Source organism: Artemia franciscana, chromosome 7 (genome assembly GCF_032884065.1).
Source record: "Artemia franciscana chromosome 7, ASM3288406v1, whole genome shotgun sequence".
Classification (NCBI taxonomy): domain Eukaryota; kingdom Metazoa; phylum Arthropoda; class Branchiopoda; order Anostraca; family Artemiidae; genus Artemia; species Artemia franciscana.
The window spans coordinates 35,405,693-35,431,068 of record NC_088869.1 but is presented as its reverse complement, the minus strand read 5'-3'; the positions used below and the strand labels follow the sequence as shown (position 1 = coordinate 35,431,068).

The 25,376-nt window shown below is 33.7% G+C and overlaps 1 protein-coding gene across 1 annotated transcript in view; it reads left to right on the top strand.

Moving 5' to 3' along the window:
* Positions 1 to 24,931, top strand: part of LOC136029204 (homeobox protein prospero-like) — a 36,152-nt gene extending 11,221 nt beyond the window's left edge. Inside the window, exons 2-5 of the mRNA XM_065707354.1 lie at positions 10,684 to 12,661; positions 14,085 to 14,245; positions 21,455 to 21,599; positions 24,082 to 24,931. Of these exons, the coding sequence (XP_065563426.1) occupies positions 11,126 to 12,661; positions 14,085 to 14,245; positions 21,455 to 21,599; positions 24,082 to 24,261 (2,022 nt within the window). The 5' untranslated portion in view covers positions 10,684 to 11,125 and the 3' untranslated portion in view covers positions 24,262 to 24,931. The remainder of the gene's footprint in view (positions 1 to 10,683; positions 12,662 to 14,084; positions 14,246 to 21,454; positions 21,600 to 24,081) is intronic.
* The last annotated feature ends 445 nt before the right edge of the window (positions 24,932 to 25,376 follow it).

The window sequence follows — 25,376 nt, the reverse complement described above, 5'->3', positions numbered from 1 at the left end:
CATATGCAAACCCTCAATAAAAAAATACATACAACTTATTTTTATATATAGATAAGATATAATCAGGCGTAACAGACATAGTGTAACAGACATAAAAGACAGACAACTTATTTTTATGTATATAAATTTTTATATATAGATACAGTTTCTTCTTTAGTTTTGTTTCTTTTTTAGTTTTTTCTTTTTTTTAGTTTCTTCTTTTTATTGATTTGTTTTCTTCAATTTGTCAATGTTCATTCTAACATTGACGCTTGGAAAAATCTTTACGTGCCAAGCATGCTAAAGCTCCCACAATTTATATTAAACCTCAAAATTTGGGGTATCTGTTTTAAGGTTTTCGGATTACTTTAATCTATTGTCAAAATATATTGAAATATTTGTGCAATTCCCAGTTTTTTTTTTTTGTTTTTTGTTTTTTTTTAGTTTTTTAGCTTTTTTTAGTTTTTTTTTAGTTTTTTATCTTTTTTATTTTTGTACGTTTTTTCTTTTTAGGTTTTTTCTTTTTTTAATCTTTTTAATTTTTATTTTTTTTTAGTTTTTTCTTTTTAGTTTTTTTTTTTTTAGTTTTTTACCATTTTTCTTTTTCCGAATTACTTTAATCAATTGTCAAAATATTTTGAAATATTTATGCAATTTCCAGTTTTTACATTCTAGTTTGTTTTCTTTTATATATGTAGAAGATATAATCTGGCGTAACGGACAGACAACTTATTTTTATATATATAGATATATATATATATAGAAACGAAAATGACTCAAATATAACTCCTTAATCACTGCTTCAGTTACACAATTCTTTATACATGAAATATGAATTAAAAAACAAGTATTTTCACCTGAAAGAAAGGAGCCGCATTGAAACTTAAAGCAAACAGAAATTATTGCGTATATGAAGGGGTTACCCCTCCTCAATGTCTCGCTCTTTACGCTGAGGTTTTTTAGTAGTTTTAAAAAAGCTTCTTATTGTTCTAATTAAACGACCTTTGTGTTTCAGGAGTCGTTCTTAAAGAATTGGGACAAACATCAAACATTGGCGTAAAGAGCAAGGTATTCTGGAGGAGGCAACCCCCCTAATTTATGCAATAATTTCTGTTCGTTTTAAATTTTAATGTTGCTCCTTACTTTCAGCTGAAAAAACTTGTTTTTGTTAATTCAATTTCTCACCGTTTTTTAAATGATGCTAGGAAACCTGGCTCCACCTCCACGGGAAAATCTCCCTCCCCCAGAAAGATCCTTAGATATATTGATTCCGGCGAAAATTTACCCATACAATTACTCTTAATGTCTCCACGCGTAAAATTGAGTCGGCAAAGAGAAAGTAAGACAAATGAAAAGAATTTCATATAAGAATTCGAGCAAATTCCTCCAGTGTGTGATTTTTCCTGAAAAGTTTACCCAAAAAAAACTTACCCCGTGGAAAATTCTTCTCGTAGAACATTTGCTTCAGAAAATTTACCCTCCCCCCCAAAAAAAATGTACGTATACTTCCCAATAATTGATACAATACGTAAACAATGGGCAAACTTTTCAACTTAAAGACCTTTTCCCAGGGGCTGTGGGGGACATAATATCTCCAATGCATAGCTGTTAGCTCTTTCAATTATGGCGAACAAAAGGGTTATCTCAAAATTTCGATCAGACGATTCTGGGGGACAAAGGGAGTAGGAGGGGGCCTAGTTTCTCTACAATCTTTTTGGTCACTTAAAAAGAGCACTGGAACTTTTAATTTCAGTTCGAAAGAGCTCTTTCCCAATATTCTGGGACTATTGGGTCGATTGGATCACCCTTGGAGAAAAAAAAACAAATAAACACGGCGTCATCTTACTTCTGGCAAAAAATACAAAAATCCGTATTTTTGTAGATAGGAACTTGATGCCTCTACAGTAGGGTTTTTTGCTACACTGAATCTGACGGTGTGATTTTCCTTAAGATTCCTTTACTTCTAAGGGCTGTTCCTCTCCCCCTTTTTCAAAAATCAGGCAATTTTTTGCGAAGCTCGTAGCCTTTGAAGGGTAGCACTAGACTGAACCGATTTGATATATGTGGAATCACCACAATAAGCCGATTGTCACTCCTTATTTACAGTTCGTTACCACAAACTGTTTGATAAATGAAGCTAAACTATTTGCCCAGACTATGTATCGTTTCTTGAGTATTTAAAGTAGCCAAGAGTAAGTCGATCCAACCGCAAATTTGAGTATTTGTTCTTAACATGTTCAAAATACCGATTTTCCTAGAACAATAAATTCAATCATTCTTCTACCAAACAATTCGTCTGACCATAGATGTCACTAGGGAATGATTTCCGATGTCACCTTCTTTGAACTTGATTCAATACAGACGCGTGGCTTTGAAACTAAAAATAGCCGCCTGATTTACTATCTTTGCCAGCTGCTAAGTTGGCTATTCATCTTGGATTACAATGTTGAACCTATTTAAACTGACGGTAGAGAGCCCTGAATAACACTTCAGATGTTTGTAAATGACTTGGGTAGGGGTAATCGAGGACAATTGAGACATGTGAGAATAACAGGAAGTAAAATCTAAGGACAATTCGTATAAGTTTTGGACTCTTTCTAGATTTTTTTTTCTTTTCCACTTCTCCTTTCTAAAGCTACCGGGAAGCAGCCGTTAGGAAACTGAGCAATGAGAGGGAGGAGCACAATTGGTATAGAAAGGTGGAAATCAAAGAAACAAAGGAATCAATTCTGAAAGTTTAAGCCTACGCCGACTAAATATCTTTATGACTTAACAGAAATAGTTGATTTAGAAAAGGCCTCTAATACGAACGGTTAGCTGATTCCCCACTTTATCAAAAATGTGAGGCCTTGGGAAAAAAACAAACAAACAAAAAACACATCTGATAGTAAAATGTCTTGCTGGGACTACATATCGGCTGGACATTTTCCATAAACTGGATGTTATACTGGAGGAAATAGTTAGAATAACAATACTTGACAGACCGAAAGATGTGATAGAGAAGGGGAATTTCTTAAGTCCAATCATTTCTTTCTAGATTTCTTTGGGAGGGGAGAAGATGGACTTTTGCGGTTTTAGCCTGAGATCACTTTAGTGAGCCCACCCGCAATTTTATCAACATAATCCTTTTCAATTCCAGACATTTTATGAGATAGATCTTTTTTGTTTCTAAAAAAAAAAAAAAAAAAAAAAAAAAAAAAAAAAAAAAAAAAAAAAAAAAAAAAAAAAACCTTGACTAATATTAAGGCGCAGTTTTCTACATGAGTTTTAGAGTGAGTTTTCTACATATTTGCTCAGGCAGGTTGTTGCTTGATTGGTTGCTGTGACAAAAGAAAAAAGAACTAAAAGATATTAAAATAGTTACTTGAAGGACAAATAGCCTTCGCTAATTTCTCCATAGTGGGTTTTTAATTATGACACTCTAAATGGCATACTTTGATATTCATCTTGCAGCATTTAATGGAATATCCCCCTTTTGCTTTTGCTTAAGTTGAATTTTTCCACATAAATAAATTGTGGAAATAGTAGCAATAGAAAGTTGTCGGCTCTTTTCAGCTACTACTTACTGAAGACTGCATCTCTAGCTTTTGATGTTACAGTCTTGGGGAACACCCCACAATACCTACCGATTTACTACTATCCATAATTTCATGTCATTTTCATATAGCTTGCCATTTTGCAGTTTGATGAGTTTTACCACCCTCCCTCACCAAAATCGGTTATTATTCCTGCCAATTTATACGACACATTTTTAAAGGAAAGTATAAACCTTTAAAAAAAAAGAAGAGAAAAACAACTCAAATAGCGAATTTATGCACGGTCATAGAGTAGTGCCCAACTTTTGCTTTGCTCTGATATCTTGGAAACATACATTCGGCCCTCGTCTTACCATGACTTGTTCTTCCTTTTTTCTCTTTTTATTATATATGTATATATATCTATACTTTTTTTTTACAAGAAATTGATCCTTCATTTTTTGCTTTTTCATCAGACAAGACATGCAATGGAAACCTGTTTTTAATTTTTTTTTTTTGCAAATAAAATATTTAACAAACAGATAAATACTTAATGATCCAAGGAACTCTAATTTACTATCCATAATAAACCCATATGGGTATCATAAGCCCCATCAAGCTTCTGGGATAACGTTACTTGTTTATTTTACATCACATTAAATCTTGACTTCCCTAAGAGGATGTAGTAAAAACTTCAAGAAAGAAACTACCTAGTTGATTAGGTTGTAACCTATTAACCAGATGTCATTCCCACTACAGGCAGCCTACCCTGGTCCCTCCGTATACAGGTGAATTATGGGCCCTGGATTACAGCTGGTCATTAAAAGGAAATGCATATCACACTGTCGCGTGCGGGTTCTCTGATGAGGGTTCATTATTTGAAGACTAAGTGCTTTTTAAATTTGCATCTGACAGTGATGTCTTTCATATGCCTTTTAATACTTAAATGAATATGCCGTTATTTTATTTAAGCAATAACTATAAAAATATAAAATTTACATTTCATTTACAGAGGAAAAATTTTGGCATTTGTTAATTAAACGGAACACACCCAAGGAGTAAAGCTAGGTTAATCCTAATAAAATGTACCCAACATGATGATAATACAATACTCCAGAAACTAAATTATGGAAGCTGCGAAACATAGTTATTGAAAGCAGGCCGCGCAGAACGCATTATGGTGTTTGTATGAAATAGACCCTACCCAATATTCTTCTAATATGTTCCTTTGACGCTCGATCCTAATGAAATATACATATGATAAAATATAATACTTGAGAAACAAATTTGAGCTATATATTTGCATATTAGGCGGGGGGGAGTAAAATATACTGGTTCTGTATGCCTAATGTGTTAGGTGCAATTATTTTGCATATTATGAAATAAGAATTGTCTTCTAACTTCAAACTGTCCAAATACTTTGCCCTATCCCTAATGTGCAAAAATATATAGCCCAAATTATGTATATTTCATCAATTTTTTCACTTCTCCTTGTCTTGTCTCATGCTAGGCTTAAAGAAACTAACGAAAAAAACTGGTTCTATAATGCATCAATGAATGAACAACTTGAGCGGTAAGGGGCTACAAGTATCCACATTATATTCAATACCTAACCTAACCCAACCTAACACAACCTCCTAACCAACTCTATGCATTAAATATTTAATTAAAATAAAGCTACATCGTAGTTTTTCTCACTCAAAATAAGCAAATCATAATCGATTCCAAGGGGGCAAACTGATTATTGCCACATCTTATACAGTGTAACTCTTGACTGTGTTCCATTTAATTAACAAGTACTGAATTTTTTTCTACATCGAGTAGTGGCATAAGTGCTACCCAAAAATTTACCGAGAGGGGCGGGGGTAGGAAAAGTATAATCGGGAGTGTTGTATTTACCAAGATTCAAATATAAATGCATTTGGATGCAGTTTTCAATGTGTCCAACTGCCCTCCATATATTTTGAAATGTTGCCTTGTATATGAAGGAGGTCATCATTCCATTCGCCCCTCCCTCGCATCATCCTTGTCTAGAAAAGATAAGTTATAAAATTACAATAAACGCAGAGATTGCGGTAACAAATTCACTGGATGTTATCTACCTGTATTTCGTATCTTAGCTTACATCATTTTCCATTTTTGGCTCACTCTTGACCTTCGAACTAAGAAAAACTCACATTTTTGTGTGCTGTTTCTGTAATTTTGAGAACTTGTCATTCAATTCTTTCAGAGAAACCAATCTATTACAAATGCGGGTTTATTTAGTTTTCATAACCCGTCATTTGGATAGCTTTGTAAATACCAGAATATTCTTTGAAGCACGTGGCATATTTTCTAGTTGTAAGACCCATCGGAAGGATGACAAAAAGGGACATAATGCCACGATAGAAATATCTTTGATAAGAGACTAAGGGACGAACCCCGACACGCGTCTATTCTAATGAATTTTCCGCAGTCATGGGAACACTAGTCTCGCTGGACCCCTTCGCTGTTCAGTAAAACCGGAATCACTCTGGGAAAAATGAGAAAAATAAATTATCCTCGTGGATATGTTTCTTGTAAGTTTTTCTTATAATTAATCCTTTTATCTTAGTAAAATACTAAATTAAAGTGAAATGCGCTTACACTTAGAGAAAGAGGGCTTGTATTCTGGGGACAGGGCAAATTTGCAAAAACAGCTCAAAAGAAAGTTCATAAACTATTGTTGAAATTATTGACTTTCAGAGGGATGGTTTTTGACTATGGTCCCTCTAAGTATGTAGCAGTAAATAAGACAGCAAGAAGCCAGTAAACCTTTATAGCCTCCAACAAAACGGCTAAATATGCTTCTAGATAAAATAGGTGCCTGCCTATAGGTGTCTCTTTGAATGGAGTCCGAGAAACAAGTCGTAAAACTAATCACTTTCTCTAGCAGAAATACCAATGAGAGAAACAGGAGTATCGTTTGGGGGAGGGGGCGAATGGGGGTGGGCAGTTGCTCTCCCACAATAATGCGGAGAAAAAAATTATATATCCCATGCCCATTGACTATTCGGATATGGACCCCTCTACCCCCCTCCCAATAAAACGCTGAATATTTGCTCCTGGAGATAAAGCAACAGTAAATACTTAGGTCTCATACTGTACACTGGTGAATTCAGGGGGGCGAAAGGACCCCCTCACCAAGATTTTTTCCAGTGCCTTCATTTCTTTTTTTCTCTTTTTCACTTAAAAAAAAAATACAATTTTCAATTTAGTCAATTACTGGCACTCTTGTCACATTGCCCCCCCTAGATGTTGCTCTAGATCCATCCCTGATGCTATAAGACACTTTGTTTTACAATGTATCATAAATATGTCGGTGATGCTATGATCTTTACGTTTATGGTTTTCTTACCTTTGAAGTACAGTATGCGTATTCACAGGGGGAGTTGACACCCTAATGAAGCCCCGACGTTCGTGTTAATCGCTTTCTTCCATAGTTTCATAGTTGCGAATAAGTTTCCAATCCCGAAATGAAAACCAGTAAATATGCCTGACGACTTCATTTGGTTCAAAATGCAGTCTTAAGGACTAATTAGAATACATCGTTAGGTAAACACTTAACCCTTTGAGAAAGCTAAAGCCAAAATATTTTTGTAGGAAACTTAAAAGTAAAAAAAATCGAAACATGTTAAAAAAAAATTAAGTTTCTTGCAATTACAGAGATGAGGGGGGGGGGATAAGATTTGCGAGACACTCAATTAAATTGAACTACTCAGGATTTCGGTAACTATAAATAAAACAGTGATATTCTTCAAAAATGAATGGAACATTCACCGATTTGTTTCTATAAGATCTTACGGTCACAATTCTGTAGTAAAAATAAAATGATGCGTTAATATGGACATACTATGGTTATATGTTTAGTAACGTATTATGGACTAATGTTACGTAAATGCTTAATTTTTTCTCTGAAAGAAGAAATACTAGGCTTAAATACAGCTATATCATTCAATTATGTCAGTGGGTCCCGGGCCTGGATTTAGGCTTGAAAATATATGAGTTCTGTGTCAAAGCAGATTCGCGTACTTGCCGGTTATTCGAAATATATTCAAGAATTACGTAGTGTAATATCCGACAATAACTGATATGCCTGTCTGGGATCGGTTAGATATTACTAAATGCTAAATATTTCATATATAGAGGTGGCTAGGGCTTAGGTTAGGTTGCGTTAGATTTCCATAATTTTTTTTCTAAAGTTATTATTTTATCATCAAGTTTTGTTAAATTTCATTAGGATTAACCTAACTTCACTTCTTGGATGTGTTTTGAATAATCGACAAGTACCCAGGTTTATATACAGTTTTAACCCACCCCCTTTATCCAGTGGATATTTCTTAGTCCTCCCCCCCCCAAAAAAAAAGGCAGAATTGTCCAAGAATGGCAATGGTCATCTATATACACAAAATCAAGCGTTTGTCTGTCTGTGTGTCCTGTATGTATTACTTCAGTGTTCATCCGATCGCCAAGCAGCTTTAAGAGGTAGTTGAGTACCCCCCAAGGCTCAATATCAGTCGCTTTGATAATTCCTACTCAAAAGAATAACACCGATGGAAAGAATTCGGATCTCCCCATATAACCCCTCAACATTTTGTAAGGTTAGAGCAGAATCTTTCTTAAAAACTAAAAGTACGATGAGATAAGCTTGGAATCTGCCTGATAATGATTATTTTGCTTGTAATCTTTGACACAAAACAAATTAGGATAAAAATTGTCGATTTTACCATAGTTTTTCGAGTTAAGATACTCAGATCTACAGTATATCGTTTTAACTTGATATTAGAATAATCAGCTATACATAAAGGCAGTTTATAAGCATTGGTACTCATTAATCAAACAAAACACACTCAACAATTACGCTCAGGGTAGGTGTCAGAACATTGGTTTCACTGCCATAAAGACAAACGACGGATGATAGAATGCAATGGATCTGTATAATTTGGGCTATAAATTTGTACATTAGGGGTGGGGGGGTGAGGGTTAGGTTATATTTTGTTATGTTAGAGGGGCACTGTCAAAATACTTTACCCCTGTCTCCTAATGCGCAAATATATTGCCCCGAATTATATTATTATATACACTAAAAGTTATCTGAAAGTTATATTTCATTAGAATTAATATAAATTCACTTCTTTGGTGTGTTTCTTTTAATTAACAGGTACCAAAGATTTTTATAAATCAGGAACACTATTTGGAAGAAAGGTATAGAAGGCTACGTCAAATAGCATAGCCCGTACTTACTCTTTGGAAAATAGAAAGCCTTTGGAACATATTCCTTCTTCTAACAGAAGAAGAAAAATCAGAGTCCTTGGATAGGTCTTAGCCAACCAACAATGAAAAATGTTATATATATATATATATATATATATATATATATATATATATATATATATATATATATATATATATATATATATATATATATATATATATATATATATATATATATATATATATATATATATATATATATATATATATATATATATATATATATATATATATATATATATATATACATATATATATATGTACATATATATATATATATATATATATATATATATATATATATATATATATATATATATATATATATATATATATATATATATATACATATATATATATATATATATATATATATATATATATATATATATATATATATATATATATATATATATATATATATATATATATATATATATATATATATATATATATATATATATATATATATATATATATATATATATATATATATATATACATAAACATATAAAGGTATACTGAAAATTCTAGAAAACACTTTGTATTTATCATATTTTTCTTACTATTTACTATCGTTATCTTATTCATTTTGTTTTATTCATTCCATTTTATTTATTCACTTTATATTTTATTTATTCTTACTATTTACTGTAACATATCTTACTGAGTTGTCACTATTATAATCAAGCTATCATAATCTCATAACGATGGATATTCCCTGTAACAGAAAAAAAGAAGAAAAAAATCTTGTCAGATAAAGAAAAGTACACAACAAGAAAATGATATAAAAAAACGCTTTCTATTTATCATATTTTTCTTGCTATTTACTATAACCATTTTATTAATTCATGTATTCATTCCATTTTATTTATTCATTTTATATTTTATATATTCTTGCTATTTACTGTAACATATCTTACTGAGTTATCACTATTAAAATCAAGCTATCATAATCTCATAAAGATGGATATATATATATATATATATATATATATATATATATATATATATATACATATATATATATATATATATATATATATATATATATATATTATACATCCAGAACCGGAATTTATCAAACAAAGTTTTTAGAAAAATACTTTTAGAAGACAAAAATAGCCCAGATTTATTCATAGTTAAGAATTCCATGAAACTGAATGGTTGCTATTAAGCAACTGATTGTAAATTTACGAGAATTGTCTAGGATGCTAAATGCAAAGACAAAGTGAGGAGATCTTTTAAGAAAGTCGGAAAAAAAAGAATATTTCTGTAAAGACCTTCACTCTGCTGTTTTTGGCATAAGAAAAATCCTAAATAACCAAAAACAATCGAAAGAGTAACTCTGAATAAAGCCAAATCTGACAGATCTGGACTAGAAAACTAGCCCAATATACATTAACTAGACTGGAAAAAACATTTTTTTTTGGTTTTCATAATTACAGTTTGTACGCCTATTTGTTTACTCAGTAATTCTTCTTCTTTTGATATTTGGTTCAAATAACAGCTTTATTTTCCTTTTTCATTCCTTCAAGATCTTTTCCGTCTACTGAAGACAACTGCGTGGAGAGTCTCTACGAAATAATCACTTTTTACTGAAAAATTTTATTTTTAAGGCCAAAAATATTTTTTTTTTATTTTCACTTTATTGTGGTTTTTCAGAATATAATATAGCTAATGTAGTCACAGTGTATATCTACACCTATGTGTAATCGTATAATATAAACCATTTCAAACATTTTTCACTGTTACATTTTCTTATATTTTATTTGTTTTTTTGTCCTCACATTAGTTTGAATGTTAGAATTAAGTTTCGACACTGTTTAACGGCTTATTGTATCGCTAACAAATAACAGGTAATGAAGAATAATTCCAATTTTTGGTTCTCTTTAAGGCCTAAGATGAGTCGAGACATCTTCCTAGAACTTCTTCCCCAGTGTATACAATATTCTTAAAGAGTTGCTATTTCTAGTTCCCATATCTTGTTTACTGCCTAGCTGTTGCTAACATCTGCCTTAACACCGTTATTTCTATAACTCCTTTCTATGATTCTTGTCTCCGGCTTAATCATTTAAGCCAACAACAACTCCCTTTACCTCCCTGAAGCGGTCTCAAGGTACGCCCGCCTCTTAGATCTCTGGACCAACGGAGAATGTGTTTCTCCAGTCGACTTAGCACCAATCCGGTAGCAGCTTTTCGGGCACCTCGAGATTATACTGAAGGTATTCACCTTCATAGCATCATATTGTCGTAAGACTTTGCCTTAGAAGGAACACTTAGTGTATTTGTGATTCAAACTGGCCCTTCTCGAGCATCCGTCTCAGGCTGGGTATCCTATGGGATACCTTGCTCAGCAGAGAAGAATGGTAACCGAAATGTATTTACATAGAGAACAAAGTGAAGTGGGACAAAGTGTTATAAGACGAAGTGCAGATTCTCCTAACGAAAGTGGACACTATTTAAGAGACATACTGTCGACAAAAAAAGAAAGTGAGGATTCAGCCTCCAGTAGTGACGAAGAACAGCAACAACTTGTCGGGCTAGAGCTAACTATGAGGCCTGCCGAAACTACGGAAGAAGCGTCAAGTCTAGTAAAAAGCGAAAGTGCAGAAGATTCAGCCATCGAGCCTGAAAATCTCGAAATAAAGCGTCCGACTTCAAATACTTTGCACTCCTTACTAGGTTGTAAAAAAAGAAAACTTTACCAGCCTCAGCAGCACGAGAGCTCACGCATAAGAGAGGAAGAAGAACCAGAAGCAAAATACCAAAGACAAGAGACCATTGAGGCTTTACAACAAGAGTATGCTCGGATTTATAGTCAAGCTCTTGTTGGGGCTTCAGAAAAAGAGGGTGAGTCTCAATTAGATCTTTCACTAAAAGATAAACTTGAAAAACGTCCTGAAAAAGATCGTAATACCCCAAATATTCCCTTTAGCTCAGGCATACCCCAGTTCAGCAATACGATAAGTTTTGACGCTACAAGGCGACTCTTGCTTGAAAATGACTCAAATAAGAAGGAGTCAAGAGAGTTACTTTCAGATTTTGAAAGTTTTGCTGATTTACTGAAAAATGAACTTCAAACTTCACTTACCACTGTTATTGATCAATTTGTTCAAAGGTATGTCCAACAAAAAAAAATGGCACAACAAAAGCTAAGGGAAGAAATAGAGGCGAAATCTCGAGGAAGAGTTGTTGATAGAGGAGCTCGACAAGATGGAAATATTAGTTATCTGAGAGCTCCGTTAAATTTGCCATTCTTTCCTCAGCATAAATTGCCATTATATCCAAGTTTAAATCCTCTCAGCTCTTTATCATCTTTGAGCGCAATGAGCACTTTAGCTGGGCTTTCAACACAGCACGAGCAAAGAGAACAGGAACAGAATGAGGCTTTAAGCCTCGTCGTAAACTCCAAAAAACGCCGAAACAAAGTTACAGATGCTCGCATACTAAATGGTCGAGGTTGCGAAACTCCCAATTTGCTACAGAACCAAAATCCAAGCCCTTACCCACAAAGTTTACCAACATCCCGGTTTTCTCCAACAAACTCACCCAAGTCAGACAGTCCACTTTCCCCTCCACGATATAACAGCAATCATATTTCTTCAAGTATGGCTGGAGTAAATGGCATTCCCCAGCCCAACTCTGCCCTAGATAGTTTTTCTCCCTATGTTGCTTACTATCGAAGAGGTTTTTCACCAGAAAGAAACGATGTTCGCACTCCACCAACGTCAATGATGCATCCAGCCTTTTTTGCGGGACATCATGGCATTCCCGACATTGCAGCTCTTCGTCACGGGGATATGGACCGGAATTCGGAGTCATCCGGCGAGACTTATGACAGTCTACACCCGTCGCTGTCTTTACTAGCCAATGTAAGTAGCTGATTATTTACTTTATGCTTCACTTTTTTTTCGCTTGTAAACCAGCAAAACCATTAGTTTGTGTCTTTTTTCACAATTTATTATATTTTAATCTTTGTTTATAGACTGTACAAAATGTGTTTTAATACGGTCTTGAACTTTTCAGTTTTTAAGCACTATTTGGGACAAAATTCAAATTATAATTTAGACAAGATCATTTTGCTTTTCTTTTTTTAATTAAAAACGTAAAATGAATTCTTAAATGTATGTATATGAATTAAAGGATCCATAAACGCGATCCGTAACACTGCAGATGAGTTAAAATTTTGTTAGTAGTCGAAAGATCTTTTTTAAACCTCCATATCTTATTTTTTTTTATCTATTTTGCCGATTGTCTTCTTAAAGAGGGATTCAATGAGCGTGTAATTTCTGATATATAGTAAACTCTTCAATTATATAAGTGGCATCATTTGTTTAGATTGCTTTTTCAATTCCAGCCAACATTTGTAACGTTTTTAATATCGTAACATAATCTTCCAACATCATTTCCTTGAACCTTAGTATAATTGAAATTAATTTTACTTTGTTCGACTATGCTGAAGAGGGATCCGAAGTCTATTATCGATTAGTCCTGTTATCTGCACCAACATTTGACGGTTTGTATGTAACTCAGGGCTCTTTTTGTATGCGCCCCACCCAAGATATGCAAAACGTCCTCTGATGTTGACAGTTCAGAACTACCCGTAGTGGCGTCGTGAACATAAGTTGTACTTAGAATATACTACTTGATTTGCGTCCATTCTCTCTCTCTCTCACTGAAACCCGTTTAGTGATATAATTTATAAGACTTACTCTATAGAAAATGGTCTTTCTTAGAAAGCATTTGCTGTTCTGTATGAGTTTCACCATTGCCCTAATGAATCCCCTTTACCTCTCCCTCTAGTGCTTTACTAAGTTCCCACAACCGTAAATGGCCTCTATTTACTTACATTAAGCATTAAACTAAAATATACCGAAAAATATTTTGTTGCAACAAAAAAATTTTCACTAAGGAGACGTGAACTTTGGTGGTTTTATATTTTATTTGTGGTGCACGCACCACCTTTGTCCCTGGTTGACGTGAACGCAAATTCAAAAATTGCTTTAACTCGTTTTCAAAGAATTCGTTTTTGAACGTTTTCTCTTTCTGCCCTGATAAATCGAAAAGGTTATTGTGAATCTGGTTATTTGCTTTTTAAGGAGTCAAATTTTATATTTGCGCACATAAAAGTTTAAAAATGTGCAAAATTGTTAATACACATGGTAACAAGAATTAAAATAAGATTTTCGGACAAAGGCAACGGCTTTTACCCATTTTACTGCTTTTTGCTTCCCTAAAATTGTGAGTAAGCAAAATATTCACAAATTCTATCTTAACTTCCTTTTTTTGACTCAGACCCATGCTGCAACCCTCACGCCGATGCACCTGCGTAAAGCAAAATTAATGTTCTTCTGGGTACGCTACCCAAGCTCTTCCGTTTTGAAGATGTACTTCCCTGACATTCGATTCAACAAGAATAACACAGCTCAGCTCGTCAAGTGGTTTTCAAATTTCCGGTAAGACATTCTTTACTTTGGTCACAAGTCTTTGTTTCCTTTGACTTTGTAACTGATATCTGTGTGGAAAGATTTACACTTTAGCTTCGATTTAATTTTTCTGCTCATATTGATTAATTAGTTAGTAAAATATTGAATTTTCTTCCGAAACCAAGCTAATGGCCAACTCAATATTGTTCCATTTTAGTTTTCAGGGAGTCGAAAAACAGGAGGCTAGAACTACCATACAAAATCGAAATAATATACTTAGATACGGACATTTAAAATTTCAACTTTGCTCACAACCAACGCCGTACCCCAGCAGGGAAGGGGAGGGGTACAGGCTTGAGCCACACCCTGAAATTTCTTCCAACTAGTAAAAAAGTAAAAAAATACGTATAATTTTTTTTTATGTATTTTGTATAGTTTTTTGTAGAACACCCATGTCAAAAAAACACCCTCCCTGAACAAACATCCTGGATATAACCTTGTTCGTAACTGCCGAAATCCTCATGGGCACAACACAACTGTATTCCCTTCACCTCCATCCTACTTATTCATTTCTTTCTTCCCTTATCCGGTCAAATTCTCACTACCCTCAGATATTTTTTATGCATCCTCCCATTCCGTTCGAGGGTTTACTGCTTTTACTGCAACCCCAGCTGAACTAAAAAAAACTATTTCTGGTAGCCTATAATCGTTCATCCTTTAAATGTGAATTAGCCGTTTTAGCCTTTATTTAATCATAGACCATAACAGCGATGTCACCCCAAATTTTTCGTTCTTTTTCTTTGTTTGGTATTATATAAGAATACAGTTTTCACAATAAGAAGAAATATTAAAATTTAAAACAGAAATTATTACGTATATGAGGGAGGCTTCCCTTTCCTCAACACCTCGCTCTTCCGCTAAAGTTCTTCAATTCTTTTAAAAAAGTTACTTATGGTTCTAATTAAACGACCCTTGTCTTTCAGGAGTTGTTTTTAAAGGATTGGGACACAATTCAAACTTTAGCGTAAAGAGCAAGGCTTTGAGGAGGGGACACCCCCTCATATACACAATAATCGTTTTAAGCTTTAATGTTGCTGCTTGCATTGAGCTGAAAAAACTTGTTTTTTATTTAATTTCTGATCTTTTTCAAATAACGCCATGAAATGTGGCGGGAAAGTCCCCCTCCCCATGGAAATATCCTCTGGACAATTCAATCCTTGTGAAAATTTACCCCGGACAATTACCCTTGAGATATCCACATGTAAAAAATAGAGTCTGTAAAGAGAAAGCTAGACATAAAAAGAAATTCCGTAAAATTACGTAAATTTTTTATTACGTATATGAGGGGGTTTCCCCTTCTCGACACCTTGCTCTTCGCGCTAAAGTTTTTCGGTACTTTTAAAAAATTTGCTTTTTAATCTAATTAAACGACCCTCCTCTTTCAGGAGTTGATTTTAAAGAAATGGAGCAACATTTAAACTTTGTTTTAATAATTTTTGTTTGTTTTTAATAATTTCTCTTTGTTTTAAGTTTAACGTTGCTCCCTTATTTTTTTATTTAATTTCTGATTGTTTTTTAAGTCACGCCAGGAAATCTGGCGGAGAAATCCCACATAAAAAGGAATTTCGTAAAAATGAATTCTAGTTAATTCCCCCAGTATAAAATTTCACCTGAAAAGTTTACCCCCAGGAAACTTCCATCTCTTTGGTATATTCACCCTGCGCAAAATCCCCCCAGCAGAAAACTCGTCCTCTCCTTTCCACCTGAAAAATGAATGCATACTTCCCAATACTATACGTAAACAATAGGCAAATTTTATAGCTTAAAAACATTTCCCCGGGAGCTGTGGAGATCATGTTGTTTCCAAAGACATAGTTACTGGGCCTTTCACCTATGCTGGACACAATAGCTATTTTAAAATTTTGATCAGATGATTTTGGAAAAAATGGCGTGGGAGGGGGCCTAGTTGCCTTCAAATTTTTCGGTCACTTAAAAAGGGCACTCAAACTTTTAATTTCCGTTAGAAAGGGCCCTTTTTCGATGTTCTTGGCCCACTGGGTCGATATCATCACGCCTGGGGAAAACGAACAAACATACAAACAAACAAACAAAACAGCGAATAAACACGCATCCGGAATCTTTCTTCTGGCAAAAAAAAAATGCAAATTCTACATTTTTGCAGATAGGAGCTTGAAACGTATATTAGGTTCTATAGTAGGGTTTTCACTAAATACACTGAATCTGATGGTGTGATTTTTATTCAGATTACGTGATTTTTAGGGGGGTATTCATTCCTTTTTCAAAAACCAGGCAAATTTTCTCAGGCTCATAATCTTTGATGGATAAGACAAAACTTAATGAAAATTACATATTTGAAATCAGCGTAAGAATCCTATTCTTTTGATAATTTTATTGGTATAAAATTCTGTTTTTCTATAGTTTCGGCTACTATTGAGCCGGGTTGCTCCTTACTTACAGTTCGTTACCACGAGCTGTTTAATATAGTCGCTCTCACGTACAACCCAACAATTTGTTAGATTCACTACCTTTTCTATTCATAAAACTTTCGACGAGTGTCAATTATTTGTGGGTATACTCCTCCGCAAACGCTTCGCAAGTTAGATATGAATGTGGTGAAGCCAAAGAAAAGAACCGTTTCTTTTTACTCAGCAGAATATTTACAAGAAAATCGGTTTTATTTGCAGCAGAAAAATGCACGCAAGCCTTAGCAATGATTAAATAACATCAAGTTTGTGAAGAATCCGATACCAATTAGTTCTAGAAACCAAGTATAGATTTCTAAACAAAATCTCGCTACAACTATAAGTTTGCTATGCTCAAACGAGCATTTAAAACTATCCAAAAACAACTATTTCCCTGGGAAATGCTCTATAAAAATAGTAAAAGAAACAAAGCGACAATTCAGTATATTGAAAGTGAAACATGATAAGGGAAGAAAAAAACACTTTTTATTACCATAAAGTAAGGCAAATAAAATCAAGATAGCAATTAAATTAAGAAATTTTAAATCTAAACGAATCTCACATAATGTGAATTTTACCACAGTTTTATTTATTTTTTTATTTTAGAGGTCACGAGCTACCCATAGGTTGTAGCAATGAATAGTAATGTTTATTTTACTAAATATACATATCTAAGTTTTACTTAAGAACTGGAAATATAATAAAATTTGATTTAAACCCCCTCCCCCAATGTGTGGTTTTCTTGGAACCCAAAGACGGTATTAATTAACCTGCTCAATCTTGTTGTCTCATGCCAATACTGTCCCAAAGTCACATGTACATGTTTATCTTTAAAGGAAATATTCTTTTCGTACCCGTGTTGCTTTTTTGGGTCTATTTTTCTTTTTTTTATTGTTTTTTTCTTGGTTTTATGTATGTTGTTACTTGCTACGAAATGAAACATCTGAGCTTAATTTGTTATAAATATATTTTCTATCTGTGCCATAAGGTTTATTTCGCCATAGCTAAAGACTTTTGAAAATAGCCGGCTATGAGCAAAATTAAATAAAAAAGCAATTTTTTCAACTGAAAGTAAGGAGCAAAATTAAAACTTAAAATGAATAGAAATTGTATCGTATATGAGGGGTTCGCCCCACGTCAATGCCTCGCTCTTTGCGCTAAAGTTCAAACTTTGTTTAAATTCTTTAACAATGACCACTGAATCATAAAGGCCGTTTGATTAGAATAAACAGTTCTTTGGAAAGTACTAAAAAAAAACTTCAGCGTAAAGAGCAAGGTATTGACAAGGGGAAAGATCCCCTCATTTATGTAATAATTTATGTTCGTCTTAAGTTTTAATGCTTCTCCTTACTTTCAGTTGAAAAAACTTCTTTTATTTATTTAATTTCTTATGATTTTTAAATAATGCTGGGAAATCCGGCACCCCATTCATGAAAACATCTTATCCCCCATTAAAGATTCCTCCATAGAAAGATAGTCCCACGTAACCCTCTCGCTTGACCCTCCCCCCCAAAAAAAATCCTCCTGAAAACGTCTGTATACTTCCCAACATCCAATACTATATGTAAACAATGGGCAAAGTTCATAACTTGCAGTCCTTCCCCCGTGGATTTTGGGGGATTAAGTCGTCGTCAAAGATATAGCTATTAGATTTTTCGACTATGCTGAACAAAACAGCTTTCTCAAAATTTTGATCAGGCGACTTTGGAAAAAATGAGTGTTGGAGGGGACATAGTTGTCCTCCAATTTTTCGGTCACTTAAAAAGGGCACTAGAATTTTTAGTTTTAGTTCGAATGAGCCTTCTCGCAATATTCTAGGACCACTGGGTTGATACACCCCTGGGAAAGCCAATAAATAATAATAAACACATATCCGTGATCTTTTTTCTGGCAAAAAATACATAATTCCCAATTTTTGCAGATAGAAGCGTATCAGGATTTTCTGATACGCTAAATGTGATGGTGTGATTTTCATTAAGAATTTTCTATGAATTTTAGAGGGTGCTTCCCCCTTTTTTCGAAAGGAAGGCAAATTTTCACAGGCTCTTAACTCTTGATGGGTAAATCTGAACTTGATGAAACTTATATATTTAAAATCATGATAAAAATCCAGTTCTATTGATGTATCTATTGGTATCAAAATTTCGTTTTTTAAGAGTTTTGGTTGCTATTGAGCCGGGACGTCCTTACTTTCAGTTCGTTACCACGAACTGTTTGATTGACTGCAAATAGGGTTCCAGAGGAATTTTCTTTGTCACTAGCTTATAAGCAAATTCTAAAACAAAAAAACAAAAATGGTTATTGAACAACGTCTTATGGCATAAAATGGTTGTTTTAAACTCTAAGAAGTTGCCTTCATTTACACCTTAATAATATGGTGTTTTGCTTGATAATAATTTGATACATTCAAAATATTTGTCAGTTTTTCTTAGTTAGGAAAGACAACTTAAATATCTTGCACATTCCCCCCTCCCTCTTGTTTTTCTTCCAACGCTAGCATTTTAGTTTTCTTGGTTTAAATCATCAACATTGTCCTTATCAATAATTCTCAGGATCTGTTGTTTAACCTTTGATTTTAGTATTTTTTGCGGTTCCATTTGAATTTTACTACATATTTTTGTTTGACACTAAAAACATTAGATCGGATTAAAGTAAAAATATCCATATTTGTTCGCTTTGGGAAACATTAACCCATTTTTAAGTCACCGAACGCAAAATGCTCATCTACAATAAATAATCTAGATGCTTGTTTTTCATTTTAATAAGGAAATTGGTTGAATTCACAAATCGTTTGATGGTGAGGTTGTAAATACCTCATTTTCCCGCCCACTTCCCACAAAAAGAAGGAATTACAAAAGAACTATAACTTATTTCTTTTTTTTCTTTTAGTACGGGTCCATTTTCGTGTTCAGCTGAAAAAAAAAGTTTTTCCTTTTAAATTAATTATATCAGACGGCAAGGTGCTGTAAATCTAGAAAAAGACAGATGTTTCTAAAGCCAATTGATAAATTAGATAACGCATGTTGAAGAAAATTGGAACGTAAAGCCATATGCTAATAAATTGTTTTTCTAACAATGATAATTAAAACACGACCGTTTTCTGTTTTTTTGGAGCATTGCTGTAATACAGGTTGGTCTTAAAACAAGACTGTTTTCTGGTTTTTTTCCTGAGTATTGCTGTTAATACAGCTTGTATTACAGCAATATGTATATGTATATATATATATCTAAAAAAATCCATAATGTGAGAATAAATACTCATTCTACTCAAAATGCCCAGTGAAACTTTATTCACACGCCAGAAAACAGGATAGACATAGTTTTAGCAAACGCAGCCATCATTTAAGAGATTGCAAATGGACGGTTTTTGCTATTGAATTATTAAGTAGACTCCAAACACTTTTCCATAGCTCCAACTCAATGGCTTACCATCTTAACATTCAGATCAAAGTCTTAATATACAATCTCTCCCTCTATATCAAAGTCTTAGGTACGACTCCCCTAGAGTACCCTCTCAGCCTTCCTGTCGAAAAGAGGCACCGTATTTTGGAAATAAATTCCAATAAAAGATTAGGCCAGTAAAAAATAAGATAATTATGTCCAGTAATTCCAGGCACATACGCAGAAAGGTTAGGGTTTTGCATCCCCGAATTCATATATCTTTCCAAATTTCAGGGCACTTCTTATTCAAATTAGCAAATAATTTTGTTTATTACTTGCTTCTCCTCCAAAAAAATTCTAGTGAACTTGCCTGACTACTTAGCCTGCTTGAGCTACCAAATTAATTTAGTTACCTTGCAAATTTATAAAAGATTCTACCAGTAACCACAGAATCACACTGGAATCTAAACCAGTCGAGTTGAAAATGAAATACATTTTTAAGAGCTGAAGTTAAGAAAATACTTAATAAGAATCTCTTTAGTTCATGGTGACATCTCCAAACTTGCAGTAATGACAAAATAATTCTAGAAGTCAATTGCGATAATCGTGGAACTTGGAAAGAATCTTCGTGACACCCTTCTATTACCAAGTCGATCTCAAGGTTTTAAAGTGTCGACTTTTTCTAGAGCAACTTTGCAAAAAAGGAAACTTTTACCCTCCCTAGAGATATCGCTTCACTGCCTTAAGAGATAATTATCACCCCCTTTCTTCCTAATTAGACTTAAGACTAATGAGGTAAATGCAAAATGCTGACGAAGCTGTTCTAAGCAAGTCCCAAGATATAGCTATTATCAAATTAAAACAAGAAGTTGCTTTAATCAAATATTTCTCTCCGAACGGTTCTTGAACTTTCTACCCGTATTTTCTAATAGTATTCCCGTTTCTAACGGAGTTGTGTCTTTGACCTCCAGAGACTAGTTTCATAATTTACGGTACATAAGAAAAGAATATATCATTTGATGAGTTCCTTCTCCCAACTTCAGAATAAAATTAATTTATTGGCTGCAGAAGCTTGAAGCTGACGCAGTCATTTCAACAGAAAAATAAAAATGGTAAGTTAGTATATCTTCATGGTTTACAGTACTTAGTAAAAGGACTGGTCCCAATGCTTGGTAGGTGATTTGCATGTCCTCTATTTTTCATGGCAGTGGAAGATCGTTTCTCATATAACTCAGTCATTTGAACTCTTTTGCAAGTTCTATTCCATCTCTCTCTTTCTTTTCCCTTTCCCTCTATTATCCTTTTACATTTCGCTTTTCAACCTATAACTGGATTGCTTTAATAGTGCGGTATTTTCCATTCCTTTTTTTTCTAGAGAGTTTTATTACATTCAAATGGAGAAGTTTGCACGTCAATTACTTAGTGACGGTGTTCAATCAGTTGATGACGTGCGAATCACTATCGATTCTGAACTATTCCGTATTCTGAACTTGCATTACAACAGGAATAACCATATCGAGGTGAGTTATCTACTTGTTAGCACTCTCTGTTCTCATTTTAAGAATTCTGTCGAGGAGTGGCACTTTTGGCTTTATGTTGTTGTTTTTTTTTTTTTTGCACTTTTACTACACAATTGAGCTGCAGTAAGAGATCAACATTCAAACTCTTTTCCAGTATGGGAATTTTCCCGGGGCTGATTCAAATTCTCGGGGGAAGGAGGAAAGGAAACCCCAATTTCTTTCTTTCAAACATATTTCGAGGTTGTAGAATTTCAACCAAACTTAATTTTGAGTAAGAGCTAATTTTCAAAAAGTATCTTCTGTAAGTGTAAGATAATTGTGATTAATTTTTTGGGGGGAGGGGCCCTAAATTTTTACTGTCAGCACACTCACCAATAAGGGACAACAATCTCAGTAAATCTCCGGGAAGTAAGAGTTTGTACTCTAGTTGTGTTTTTTATGTAGGGACACAATCCAAACTCTGCCGAGGGGAGGGTATCACTAAATCCTTGTTCCCAGTGTATCTAGCCGAAGAGATAACTGCATCTCAACCGAACTTGGTGCAAAACAGGGGTGTTCTAATTATTATAGTTTTTCCTCTCGGTGTCCGTACCTAGTCTTAGCTTTACAAAGGAGATGGGCCCTATCCCTATCATTCTAACCTCTACCAGTATAGAATCTTAGATATAATTCAAACTGAGCGGGAAGCTAGAGCTTGTCTTACCTGTGCCTTTTCCAGGATTGAAAGCCAATATTAGCTCTGTGAATAATGGGGGAAAGGAGGCAAGAGTCCTGCAATAAGAACATCTGCTGGAAAATCAATCTGATTTTTACAAGATTTACTGGAGAGTTACACCTGATAAGCCTTTTCAGGGTTCAAATACAACCCTATCTCTATAGGGGGTCTCTAAAATTCTTGTCAACAGAAGATTCACCTGAAGACGGTGTTCAATATCGACCAAACTTGACGGGGGGTAACAGCTAGTGTCCTAGTTTTCTTTTAAAGGCCCATGACTAATAAAGACTCTCTGAGGTATGGGGAGGAGGCCTAAGCGTAATTCTATTCTTGTCATAAGGACATGTACCTAAATAATCAGTCAGGTTTCATTTAAACTTAGCTAAGATTTACTAGTACTATTCTCAGTTGTCTTTTTACAGTCTAGGGTTGATCTGATCTATCTGTTCGGTCTATCAGTATAGTAAAAGGGATTGAATACTTATTATGAACTTATGTCAGTTACTAGAATTCACAACACGTCAAAAATCAATAAAATTGGTTCAAGATCCAAATACATTGAAGCGGTGAAAATGTCTTTTTGTATTTAAATCACAGCGAAGAGGAAAGCTTTCTTGAAAATGAATAAAAACTTCTTACAAATATATATATATATATATATATATATATATATATATATATATATATATATATATATATATATATATATATTTTTTGTTTTTACTGACTTAATATTTCTCGCAAATGAACGAATCAGGTTTGAAACGAATTATTTATTTGTCTCTTCAGAAACCAGAAATAAAGAATAACCGTACTGGCTAATGAAAACACGTCACAAAATAAACCAATCTAAATAAAGTACACTTTTTAAAATGTAACATATAAAAGTAATATCTTTCTTTTCTTTGTTTAAAATAATTCAGCCTATGAAATTACATAATTTAATACTGAAAGACCCCAGTAAACCATCAAAAATGAAAACAAAAACTGCTTGAAGGAGAAGGCTCCTGAGCTCTTATCCAAATCTCTCTTTCTCTGTGGACCCCCCTTTTCTCCCTCCCTCAATTTCCCATCTTACTACTCCCTGCTTTTTTTCTTTATCTTTAACTCAATAGCAATCAAACAGTTCGTGGTAACGAACTGTAAATAAGGAACGACCCGGCTCAATAGTAACCGAAACTTTAAAAAGTGGAATTTCGACACCATTAAAGGAGTAACATTAAAACTTGAAGTGAACAGAAATTATTACATATATGAGGGGCTCACCCCCTCTTCATTTTTCACCCTTTGCGCTAAAGTTTTTTTAAAGATCTATAGTACTTTCATAAGAGCTATTTATTCCAATTAAACCCTCTGTGATTCAGGGATCATTCTTAAAGAATTGGAAAAAAAAAATTGAACTTTGGCTTAAACAGCGAGGTATTGAAGATGGGGCGAACCCCCTCATTTACGCAATAAAAATATTCGAATATGGAAGTTCGTTATGTAAGTTAATTCGTAAGTTATGTATATTTATTACTAATAAAAACGTTCATAAATAGAATTAAAGTTCTAGTTCCCTTTTTAAGTGACCGAAAACTCTACTTTTTAAAACAATAAAAAACTTTAGCGTAAAGAGCAAGGTGCTGTGGCGGGGACAGCCCCTTTCTTATACGGAATAATTTCTGTTCTTTTTAAGTTTTAATGTCGCTCCTTACTTTCAGTTAAAAAAAACTATTCTTTTATTTAATAAACTTCTAATTTTGATGATGATCCTTTATATTTCAGGTGCCTCCGCATTTTCTTTATGTAGTGGAGCAGACTTTAAAAGAATTTTTCCGGGCAATTCAAGCTTCTAAGGACCTCGAGCCTTCTTGGAAGAAAACGATCTATAAGATAATAGCTCGCTTAGATGACAATGTTCCTGAGTATTTTAAATCACCAAACTTCTTGGAACATCTTGAATAATTTAGAAAATTATTAGCCAAACTGTTGAAACTCAAAAATGGTCTAACAGAGCACTGAAGAAATATAATAAGTTTTAGCTAATAATTCATCTCCATGACAAACTAGAAACGCAAGAGATGTTGTTTCTTAGAATACTTGTAGATCCTTTCGTGCCTTTATTCTGTAGATATCACTTTCTTTTGTGCGTCAAATGACACACCGAGTCGGCTAGTCACCAAAGCACTTTGCGACATATCCAGAAGTTACTGTTCTTTGTGTTTAAAATTCTAACTTCAAGTTAGAATTTTGATCTTTAAACAAATTAGTGGATAGTTGTAGTTTGTAGTTGAACACATAATTGTAGACTTTCTCGTATGATCTCACAGATCTTATAATGAGTCATTAAGTCCATTTTGATGACCTAATTACATGTGAACCATCTCTCTATGTGGACATCTAGTCTATTCGGAGTAATTTTGCTTTTTTTTACTTATTTGTTTCACTTTATAATCCAGAATTGTGCCTTGTTCAAACCTTGTTATATTGTTTTGTATATATCTAATTTGCTTTTAGCCTAGTTACCTTCAAATTTTCCAGTGCACGCTATTAAGCTTTATATGAAACGATACATTCCCTATTATGTAATTGTAGAAAAGAAGCACGCGAGTGAATAATAAAATATATTGCTAAATGTTTGTTTGATTTATATTTAACCTAAATAGAAAAAGAAGCTATAGGAAGAAAATCAGCTCTAGCTCCAATGATTGATATATCTCCAAGCAGAAAATGGAAATGAGCTATATATAATTAATGATATAATTAATATATCAATTATCTAGTTATAAACTATAAAATAAGATCCTTCTATATATATCAAGTTTCATTAAGATCCGATCACCTATTCGTAAGATAAAAATACCCCAATTTTCACGCTTTCCAAGAACTCCGGTTTCCCCCTCCAACTCTCCCCAATGTCACAGGATCTGGTCGGAATTTAAAATAAGAGCTTTAAAGCACAAGATCCTTCTAAATATCAAATTTCATTAAGATGAAATTTTGTTCATCCAGTTTCATTCTGATCTCTCCGCTTTAAGTATTTTCTAATATTTCTGCCCCCCCCCCCCCAAACTGCCCCC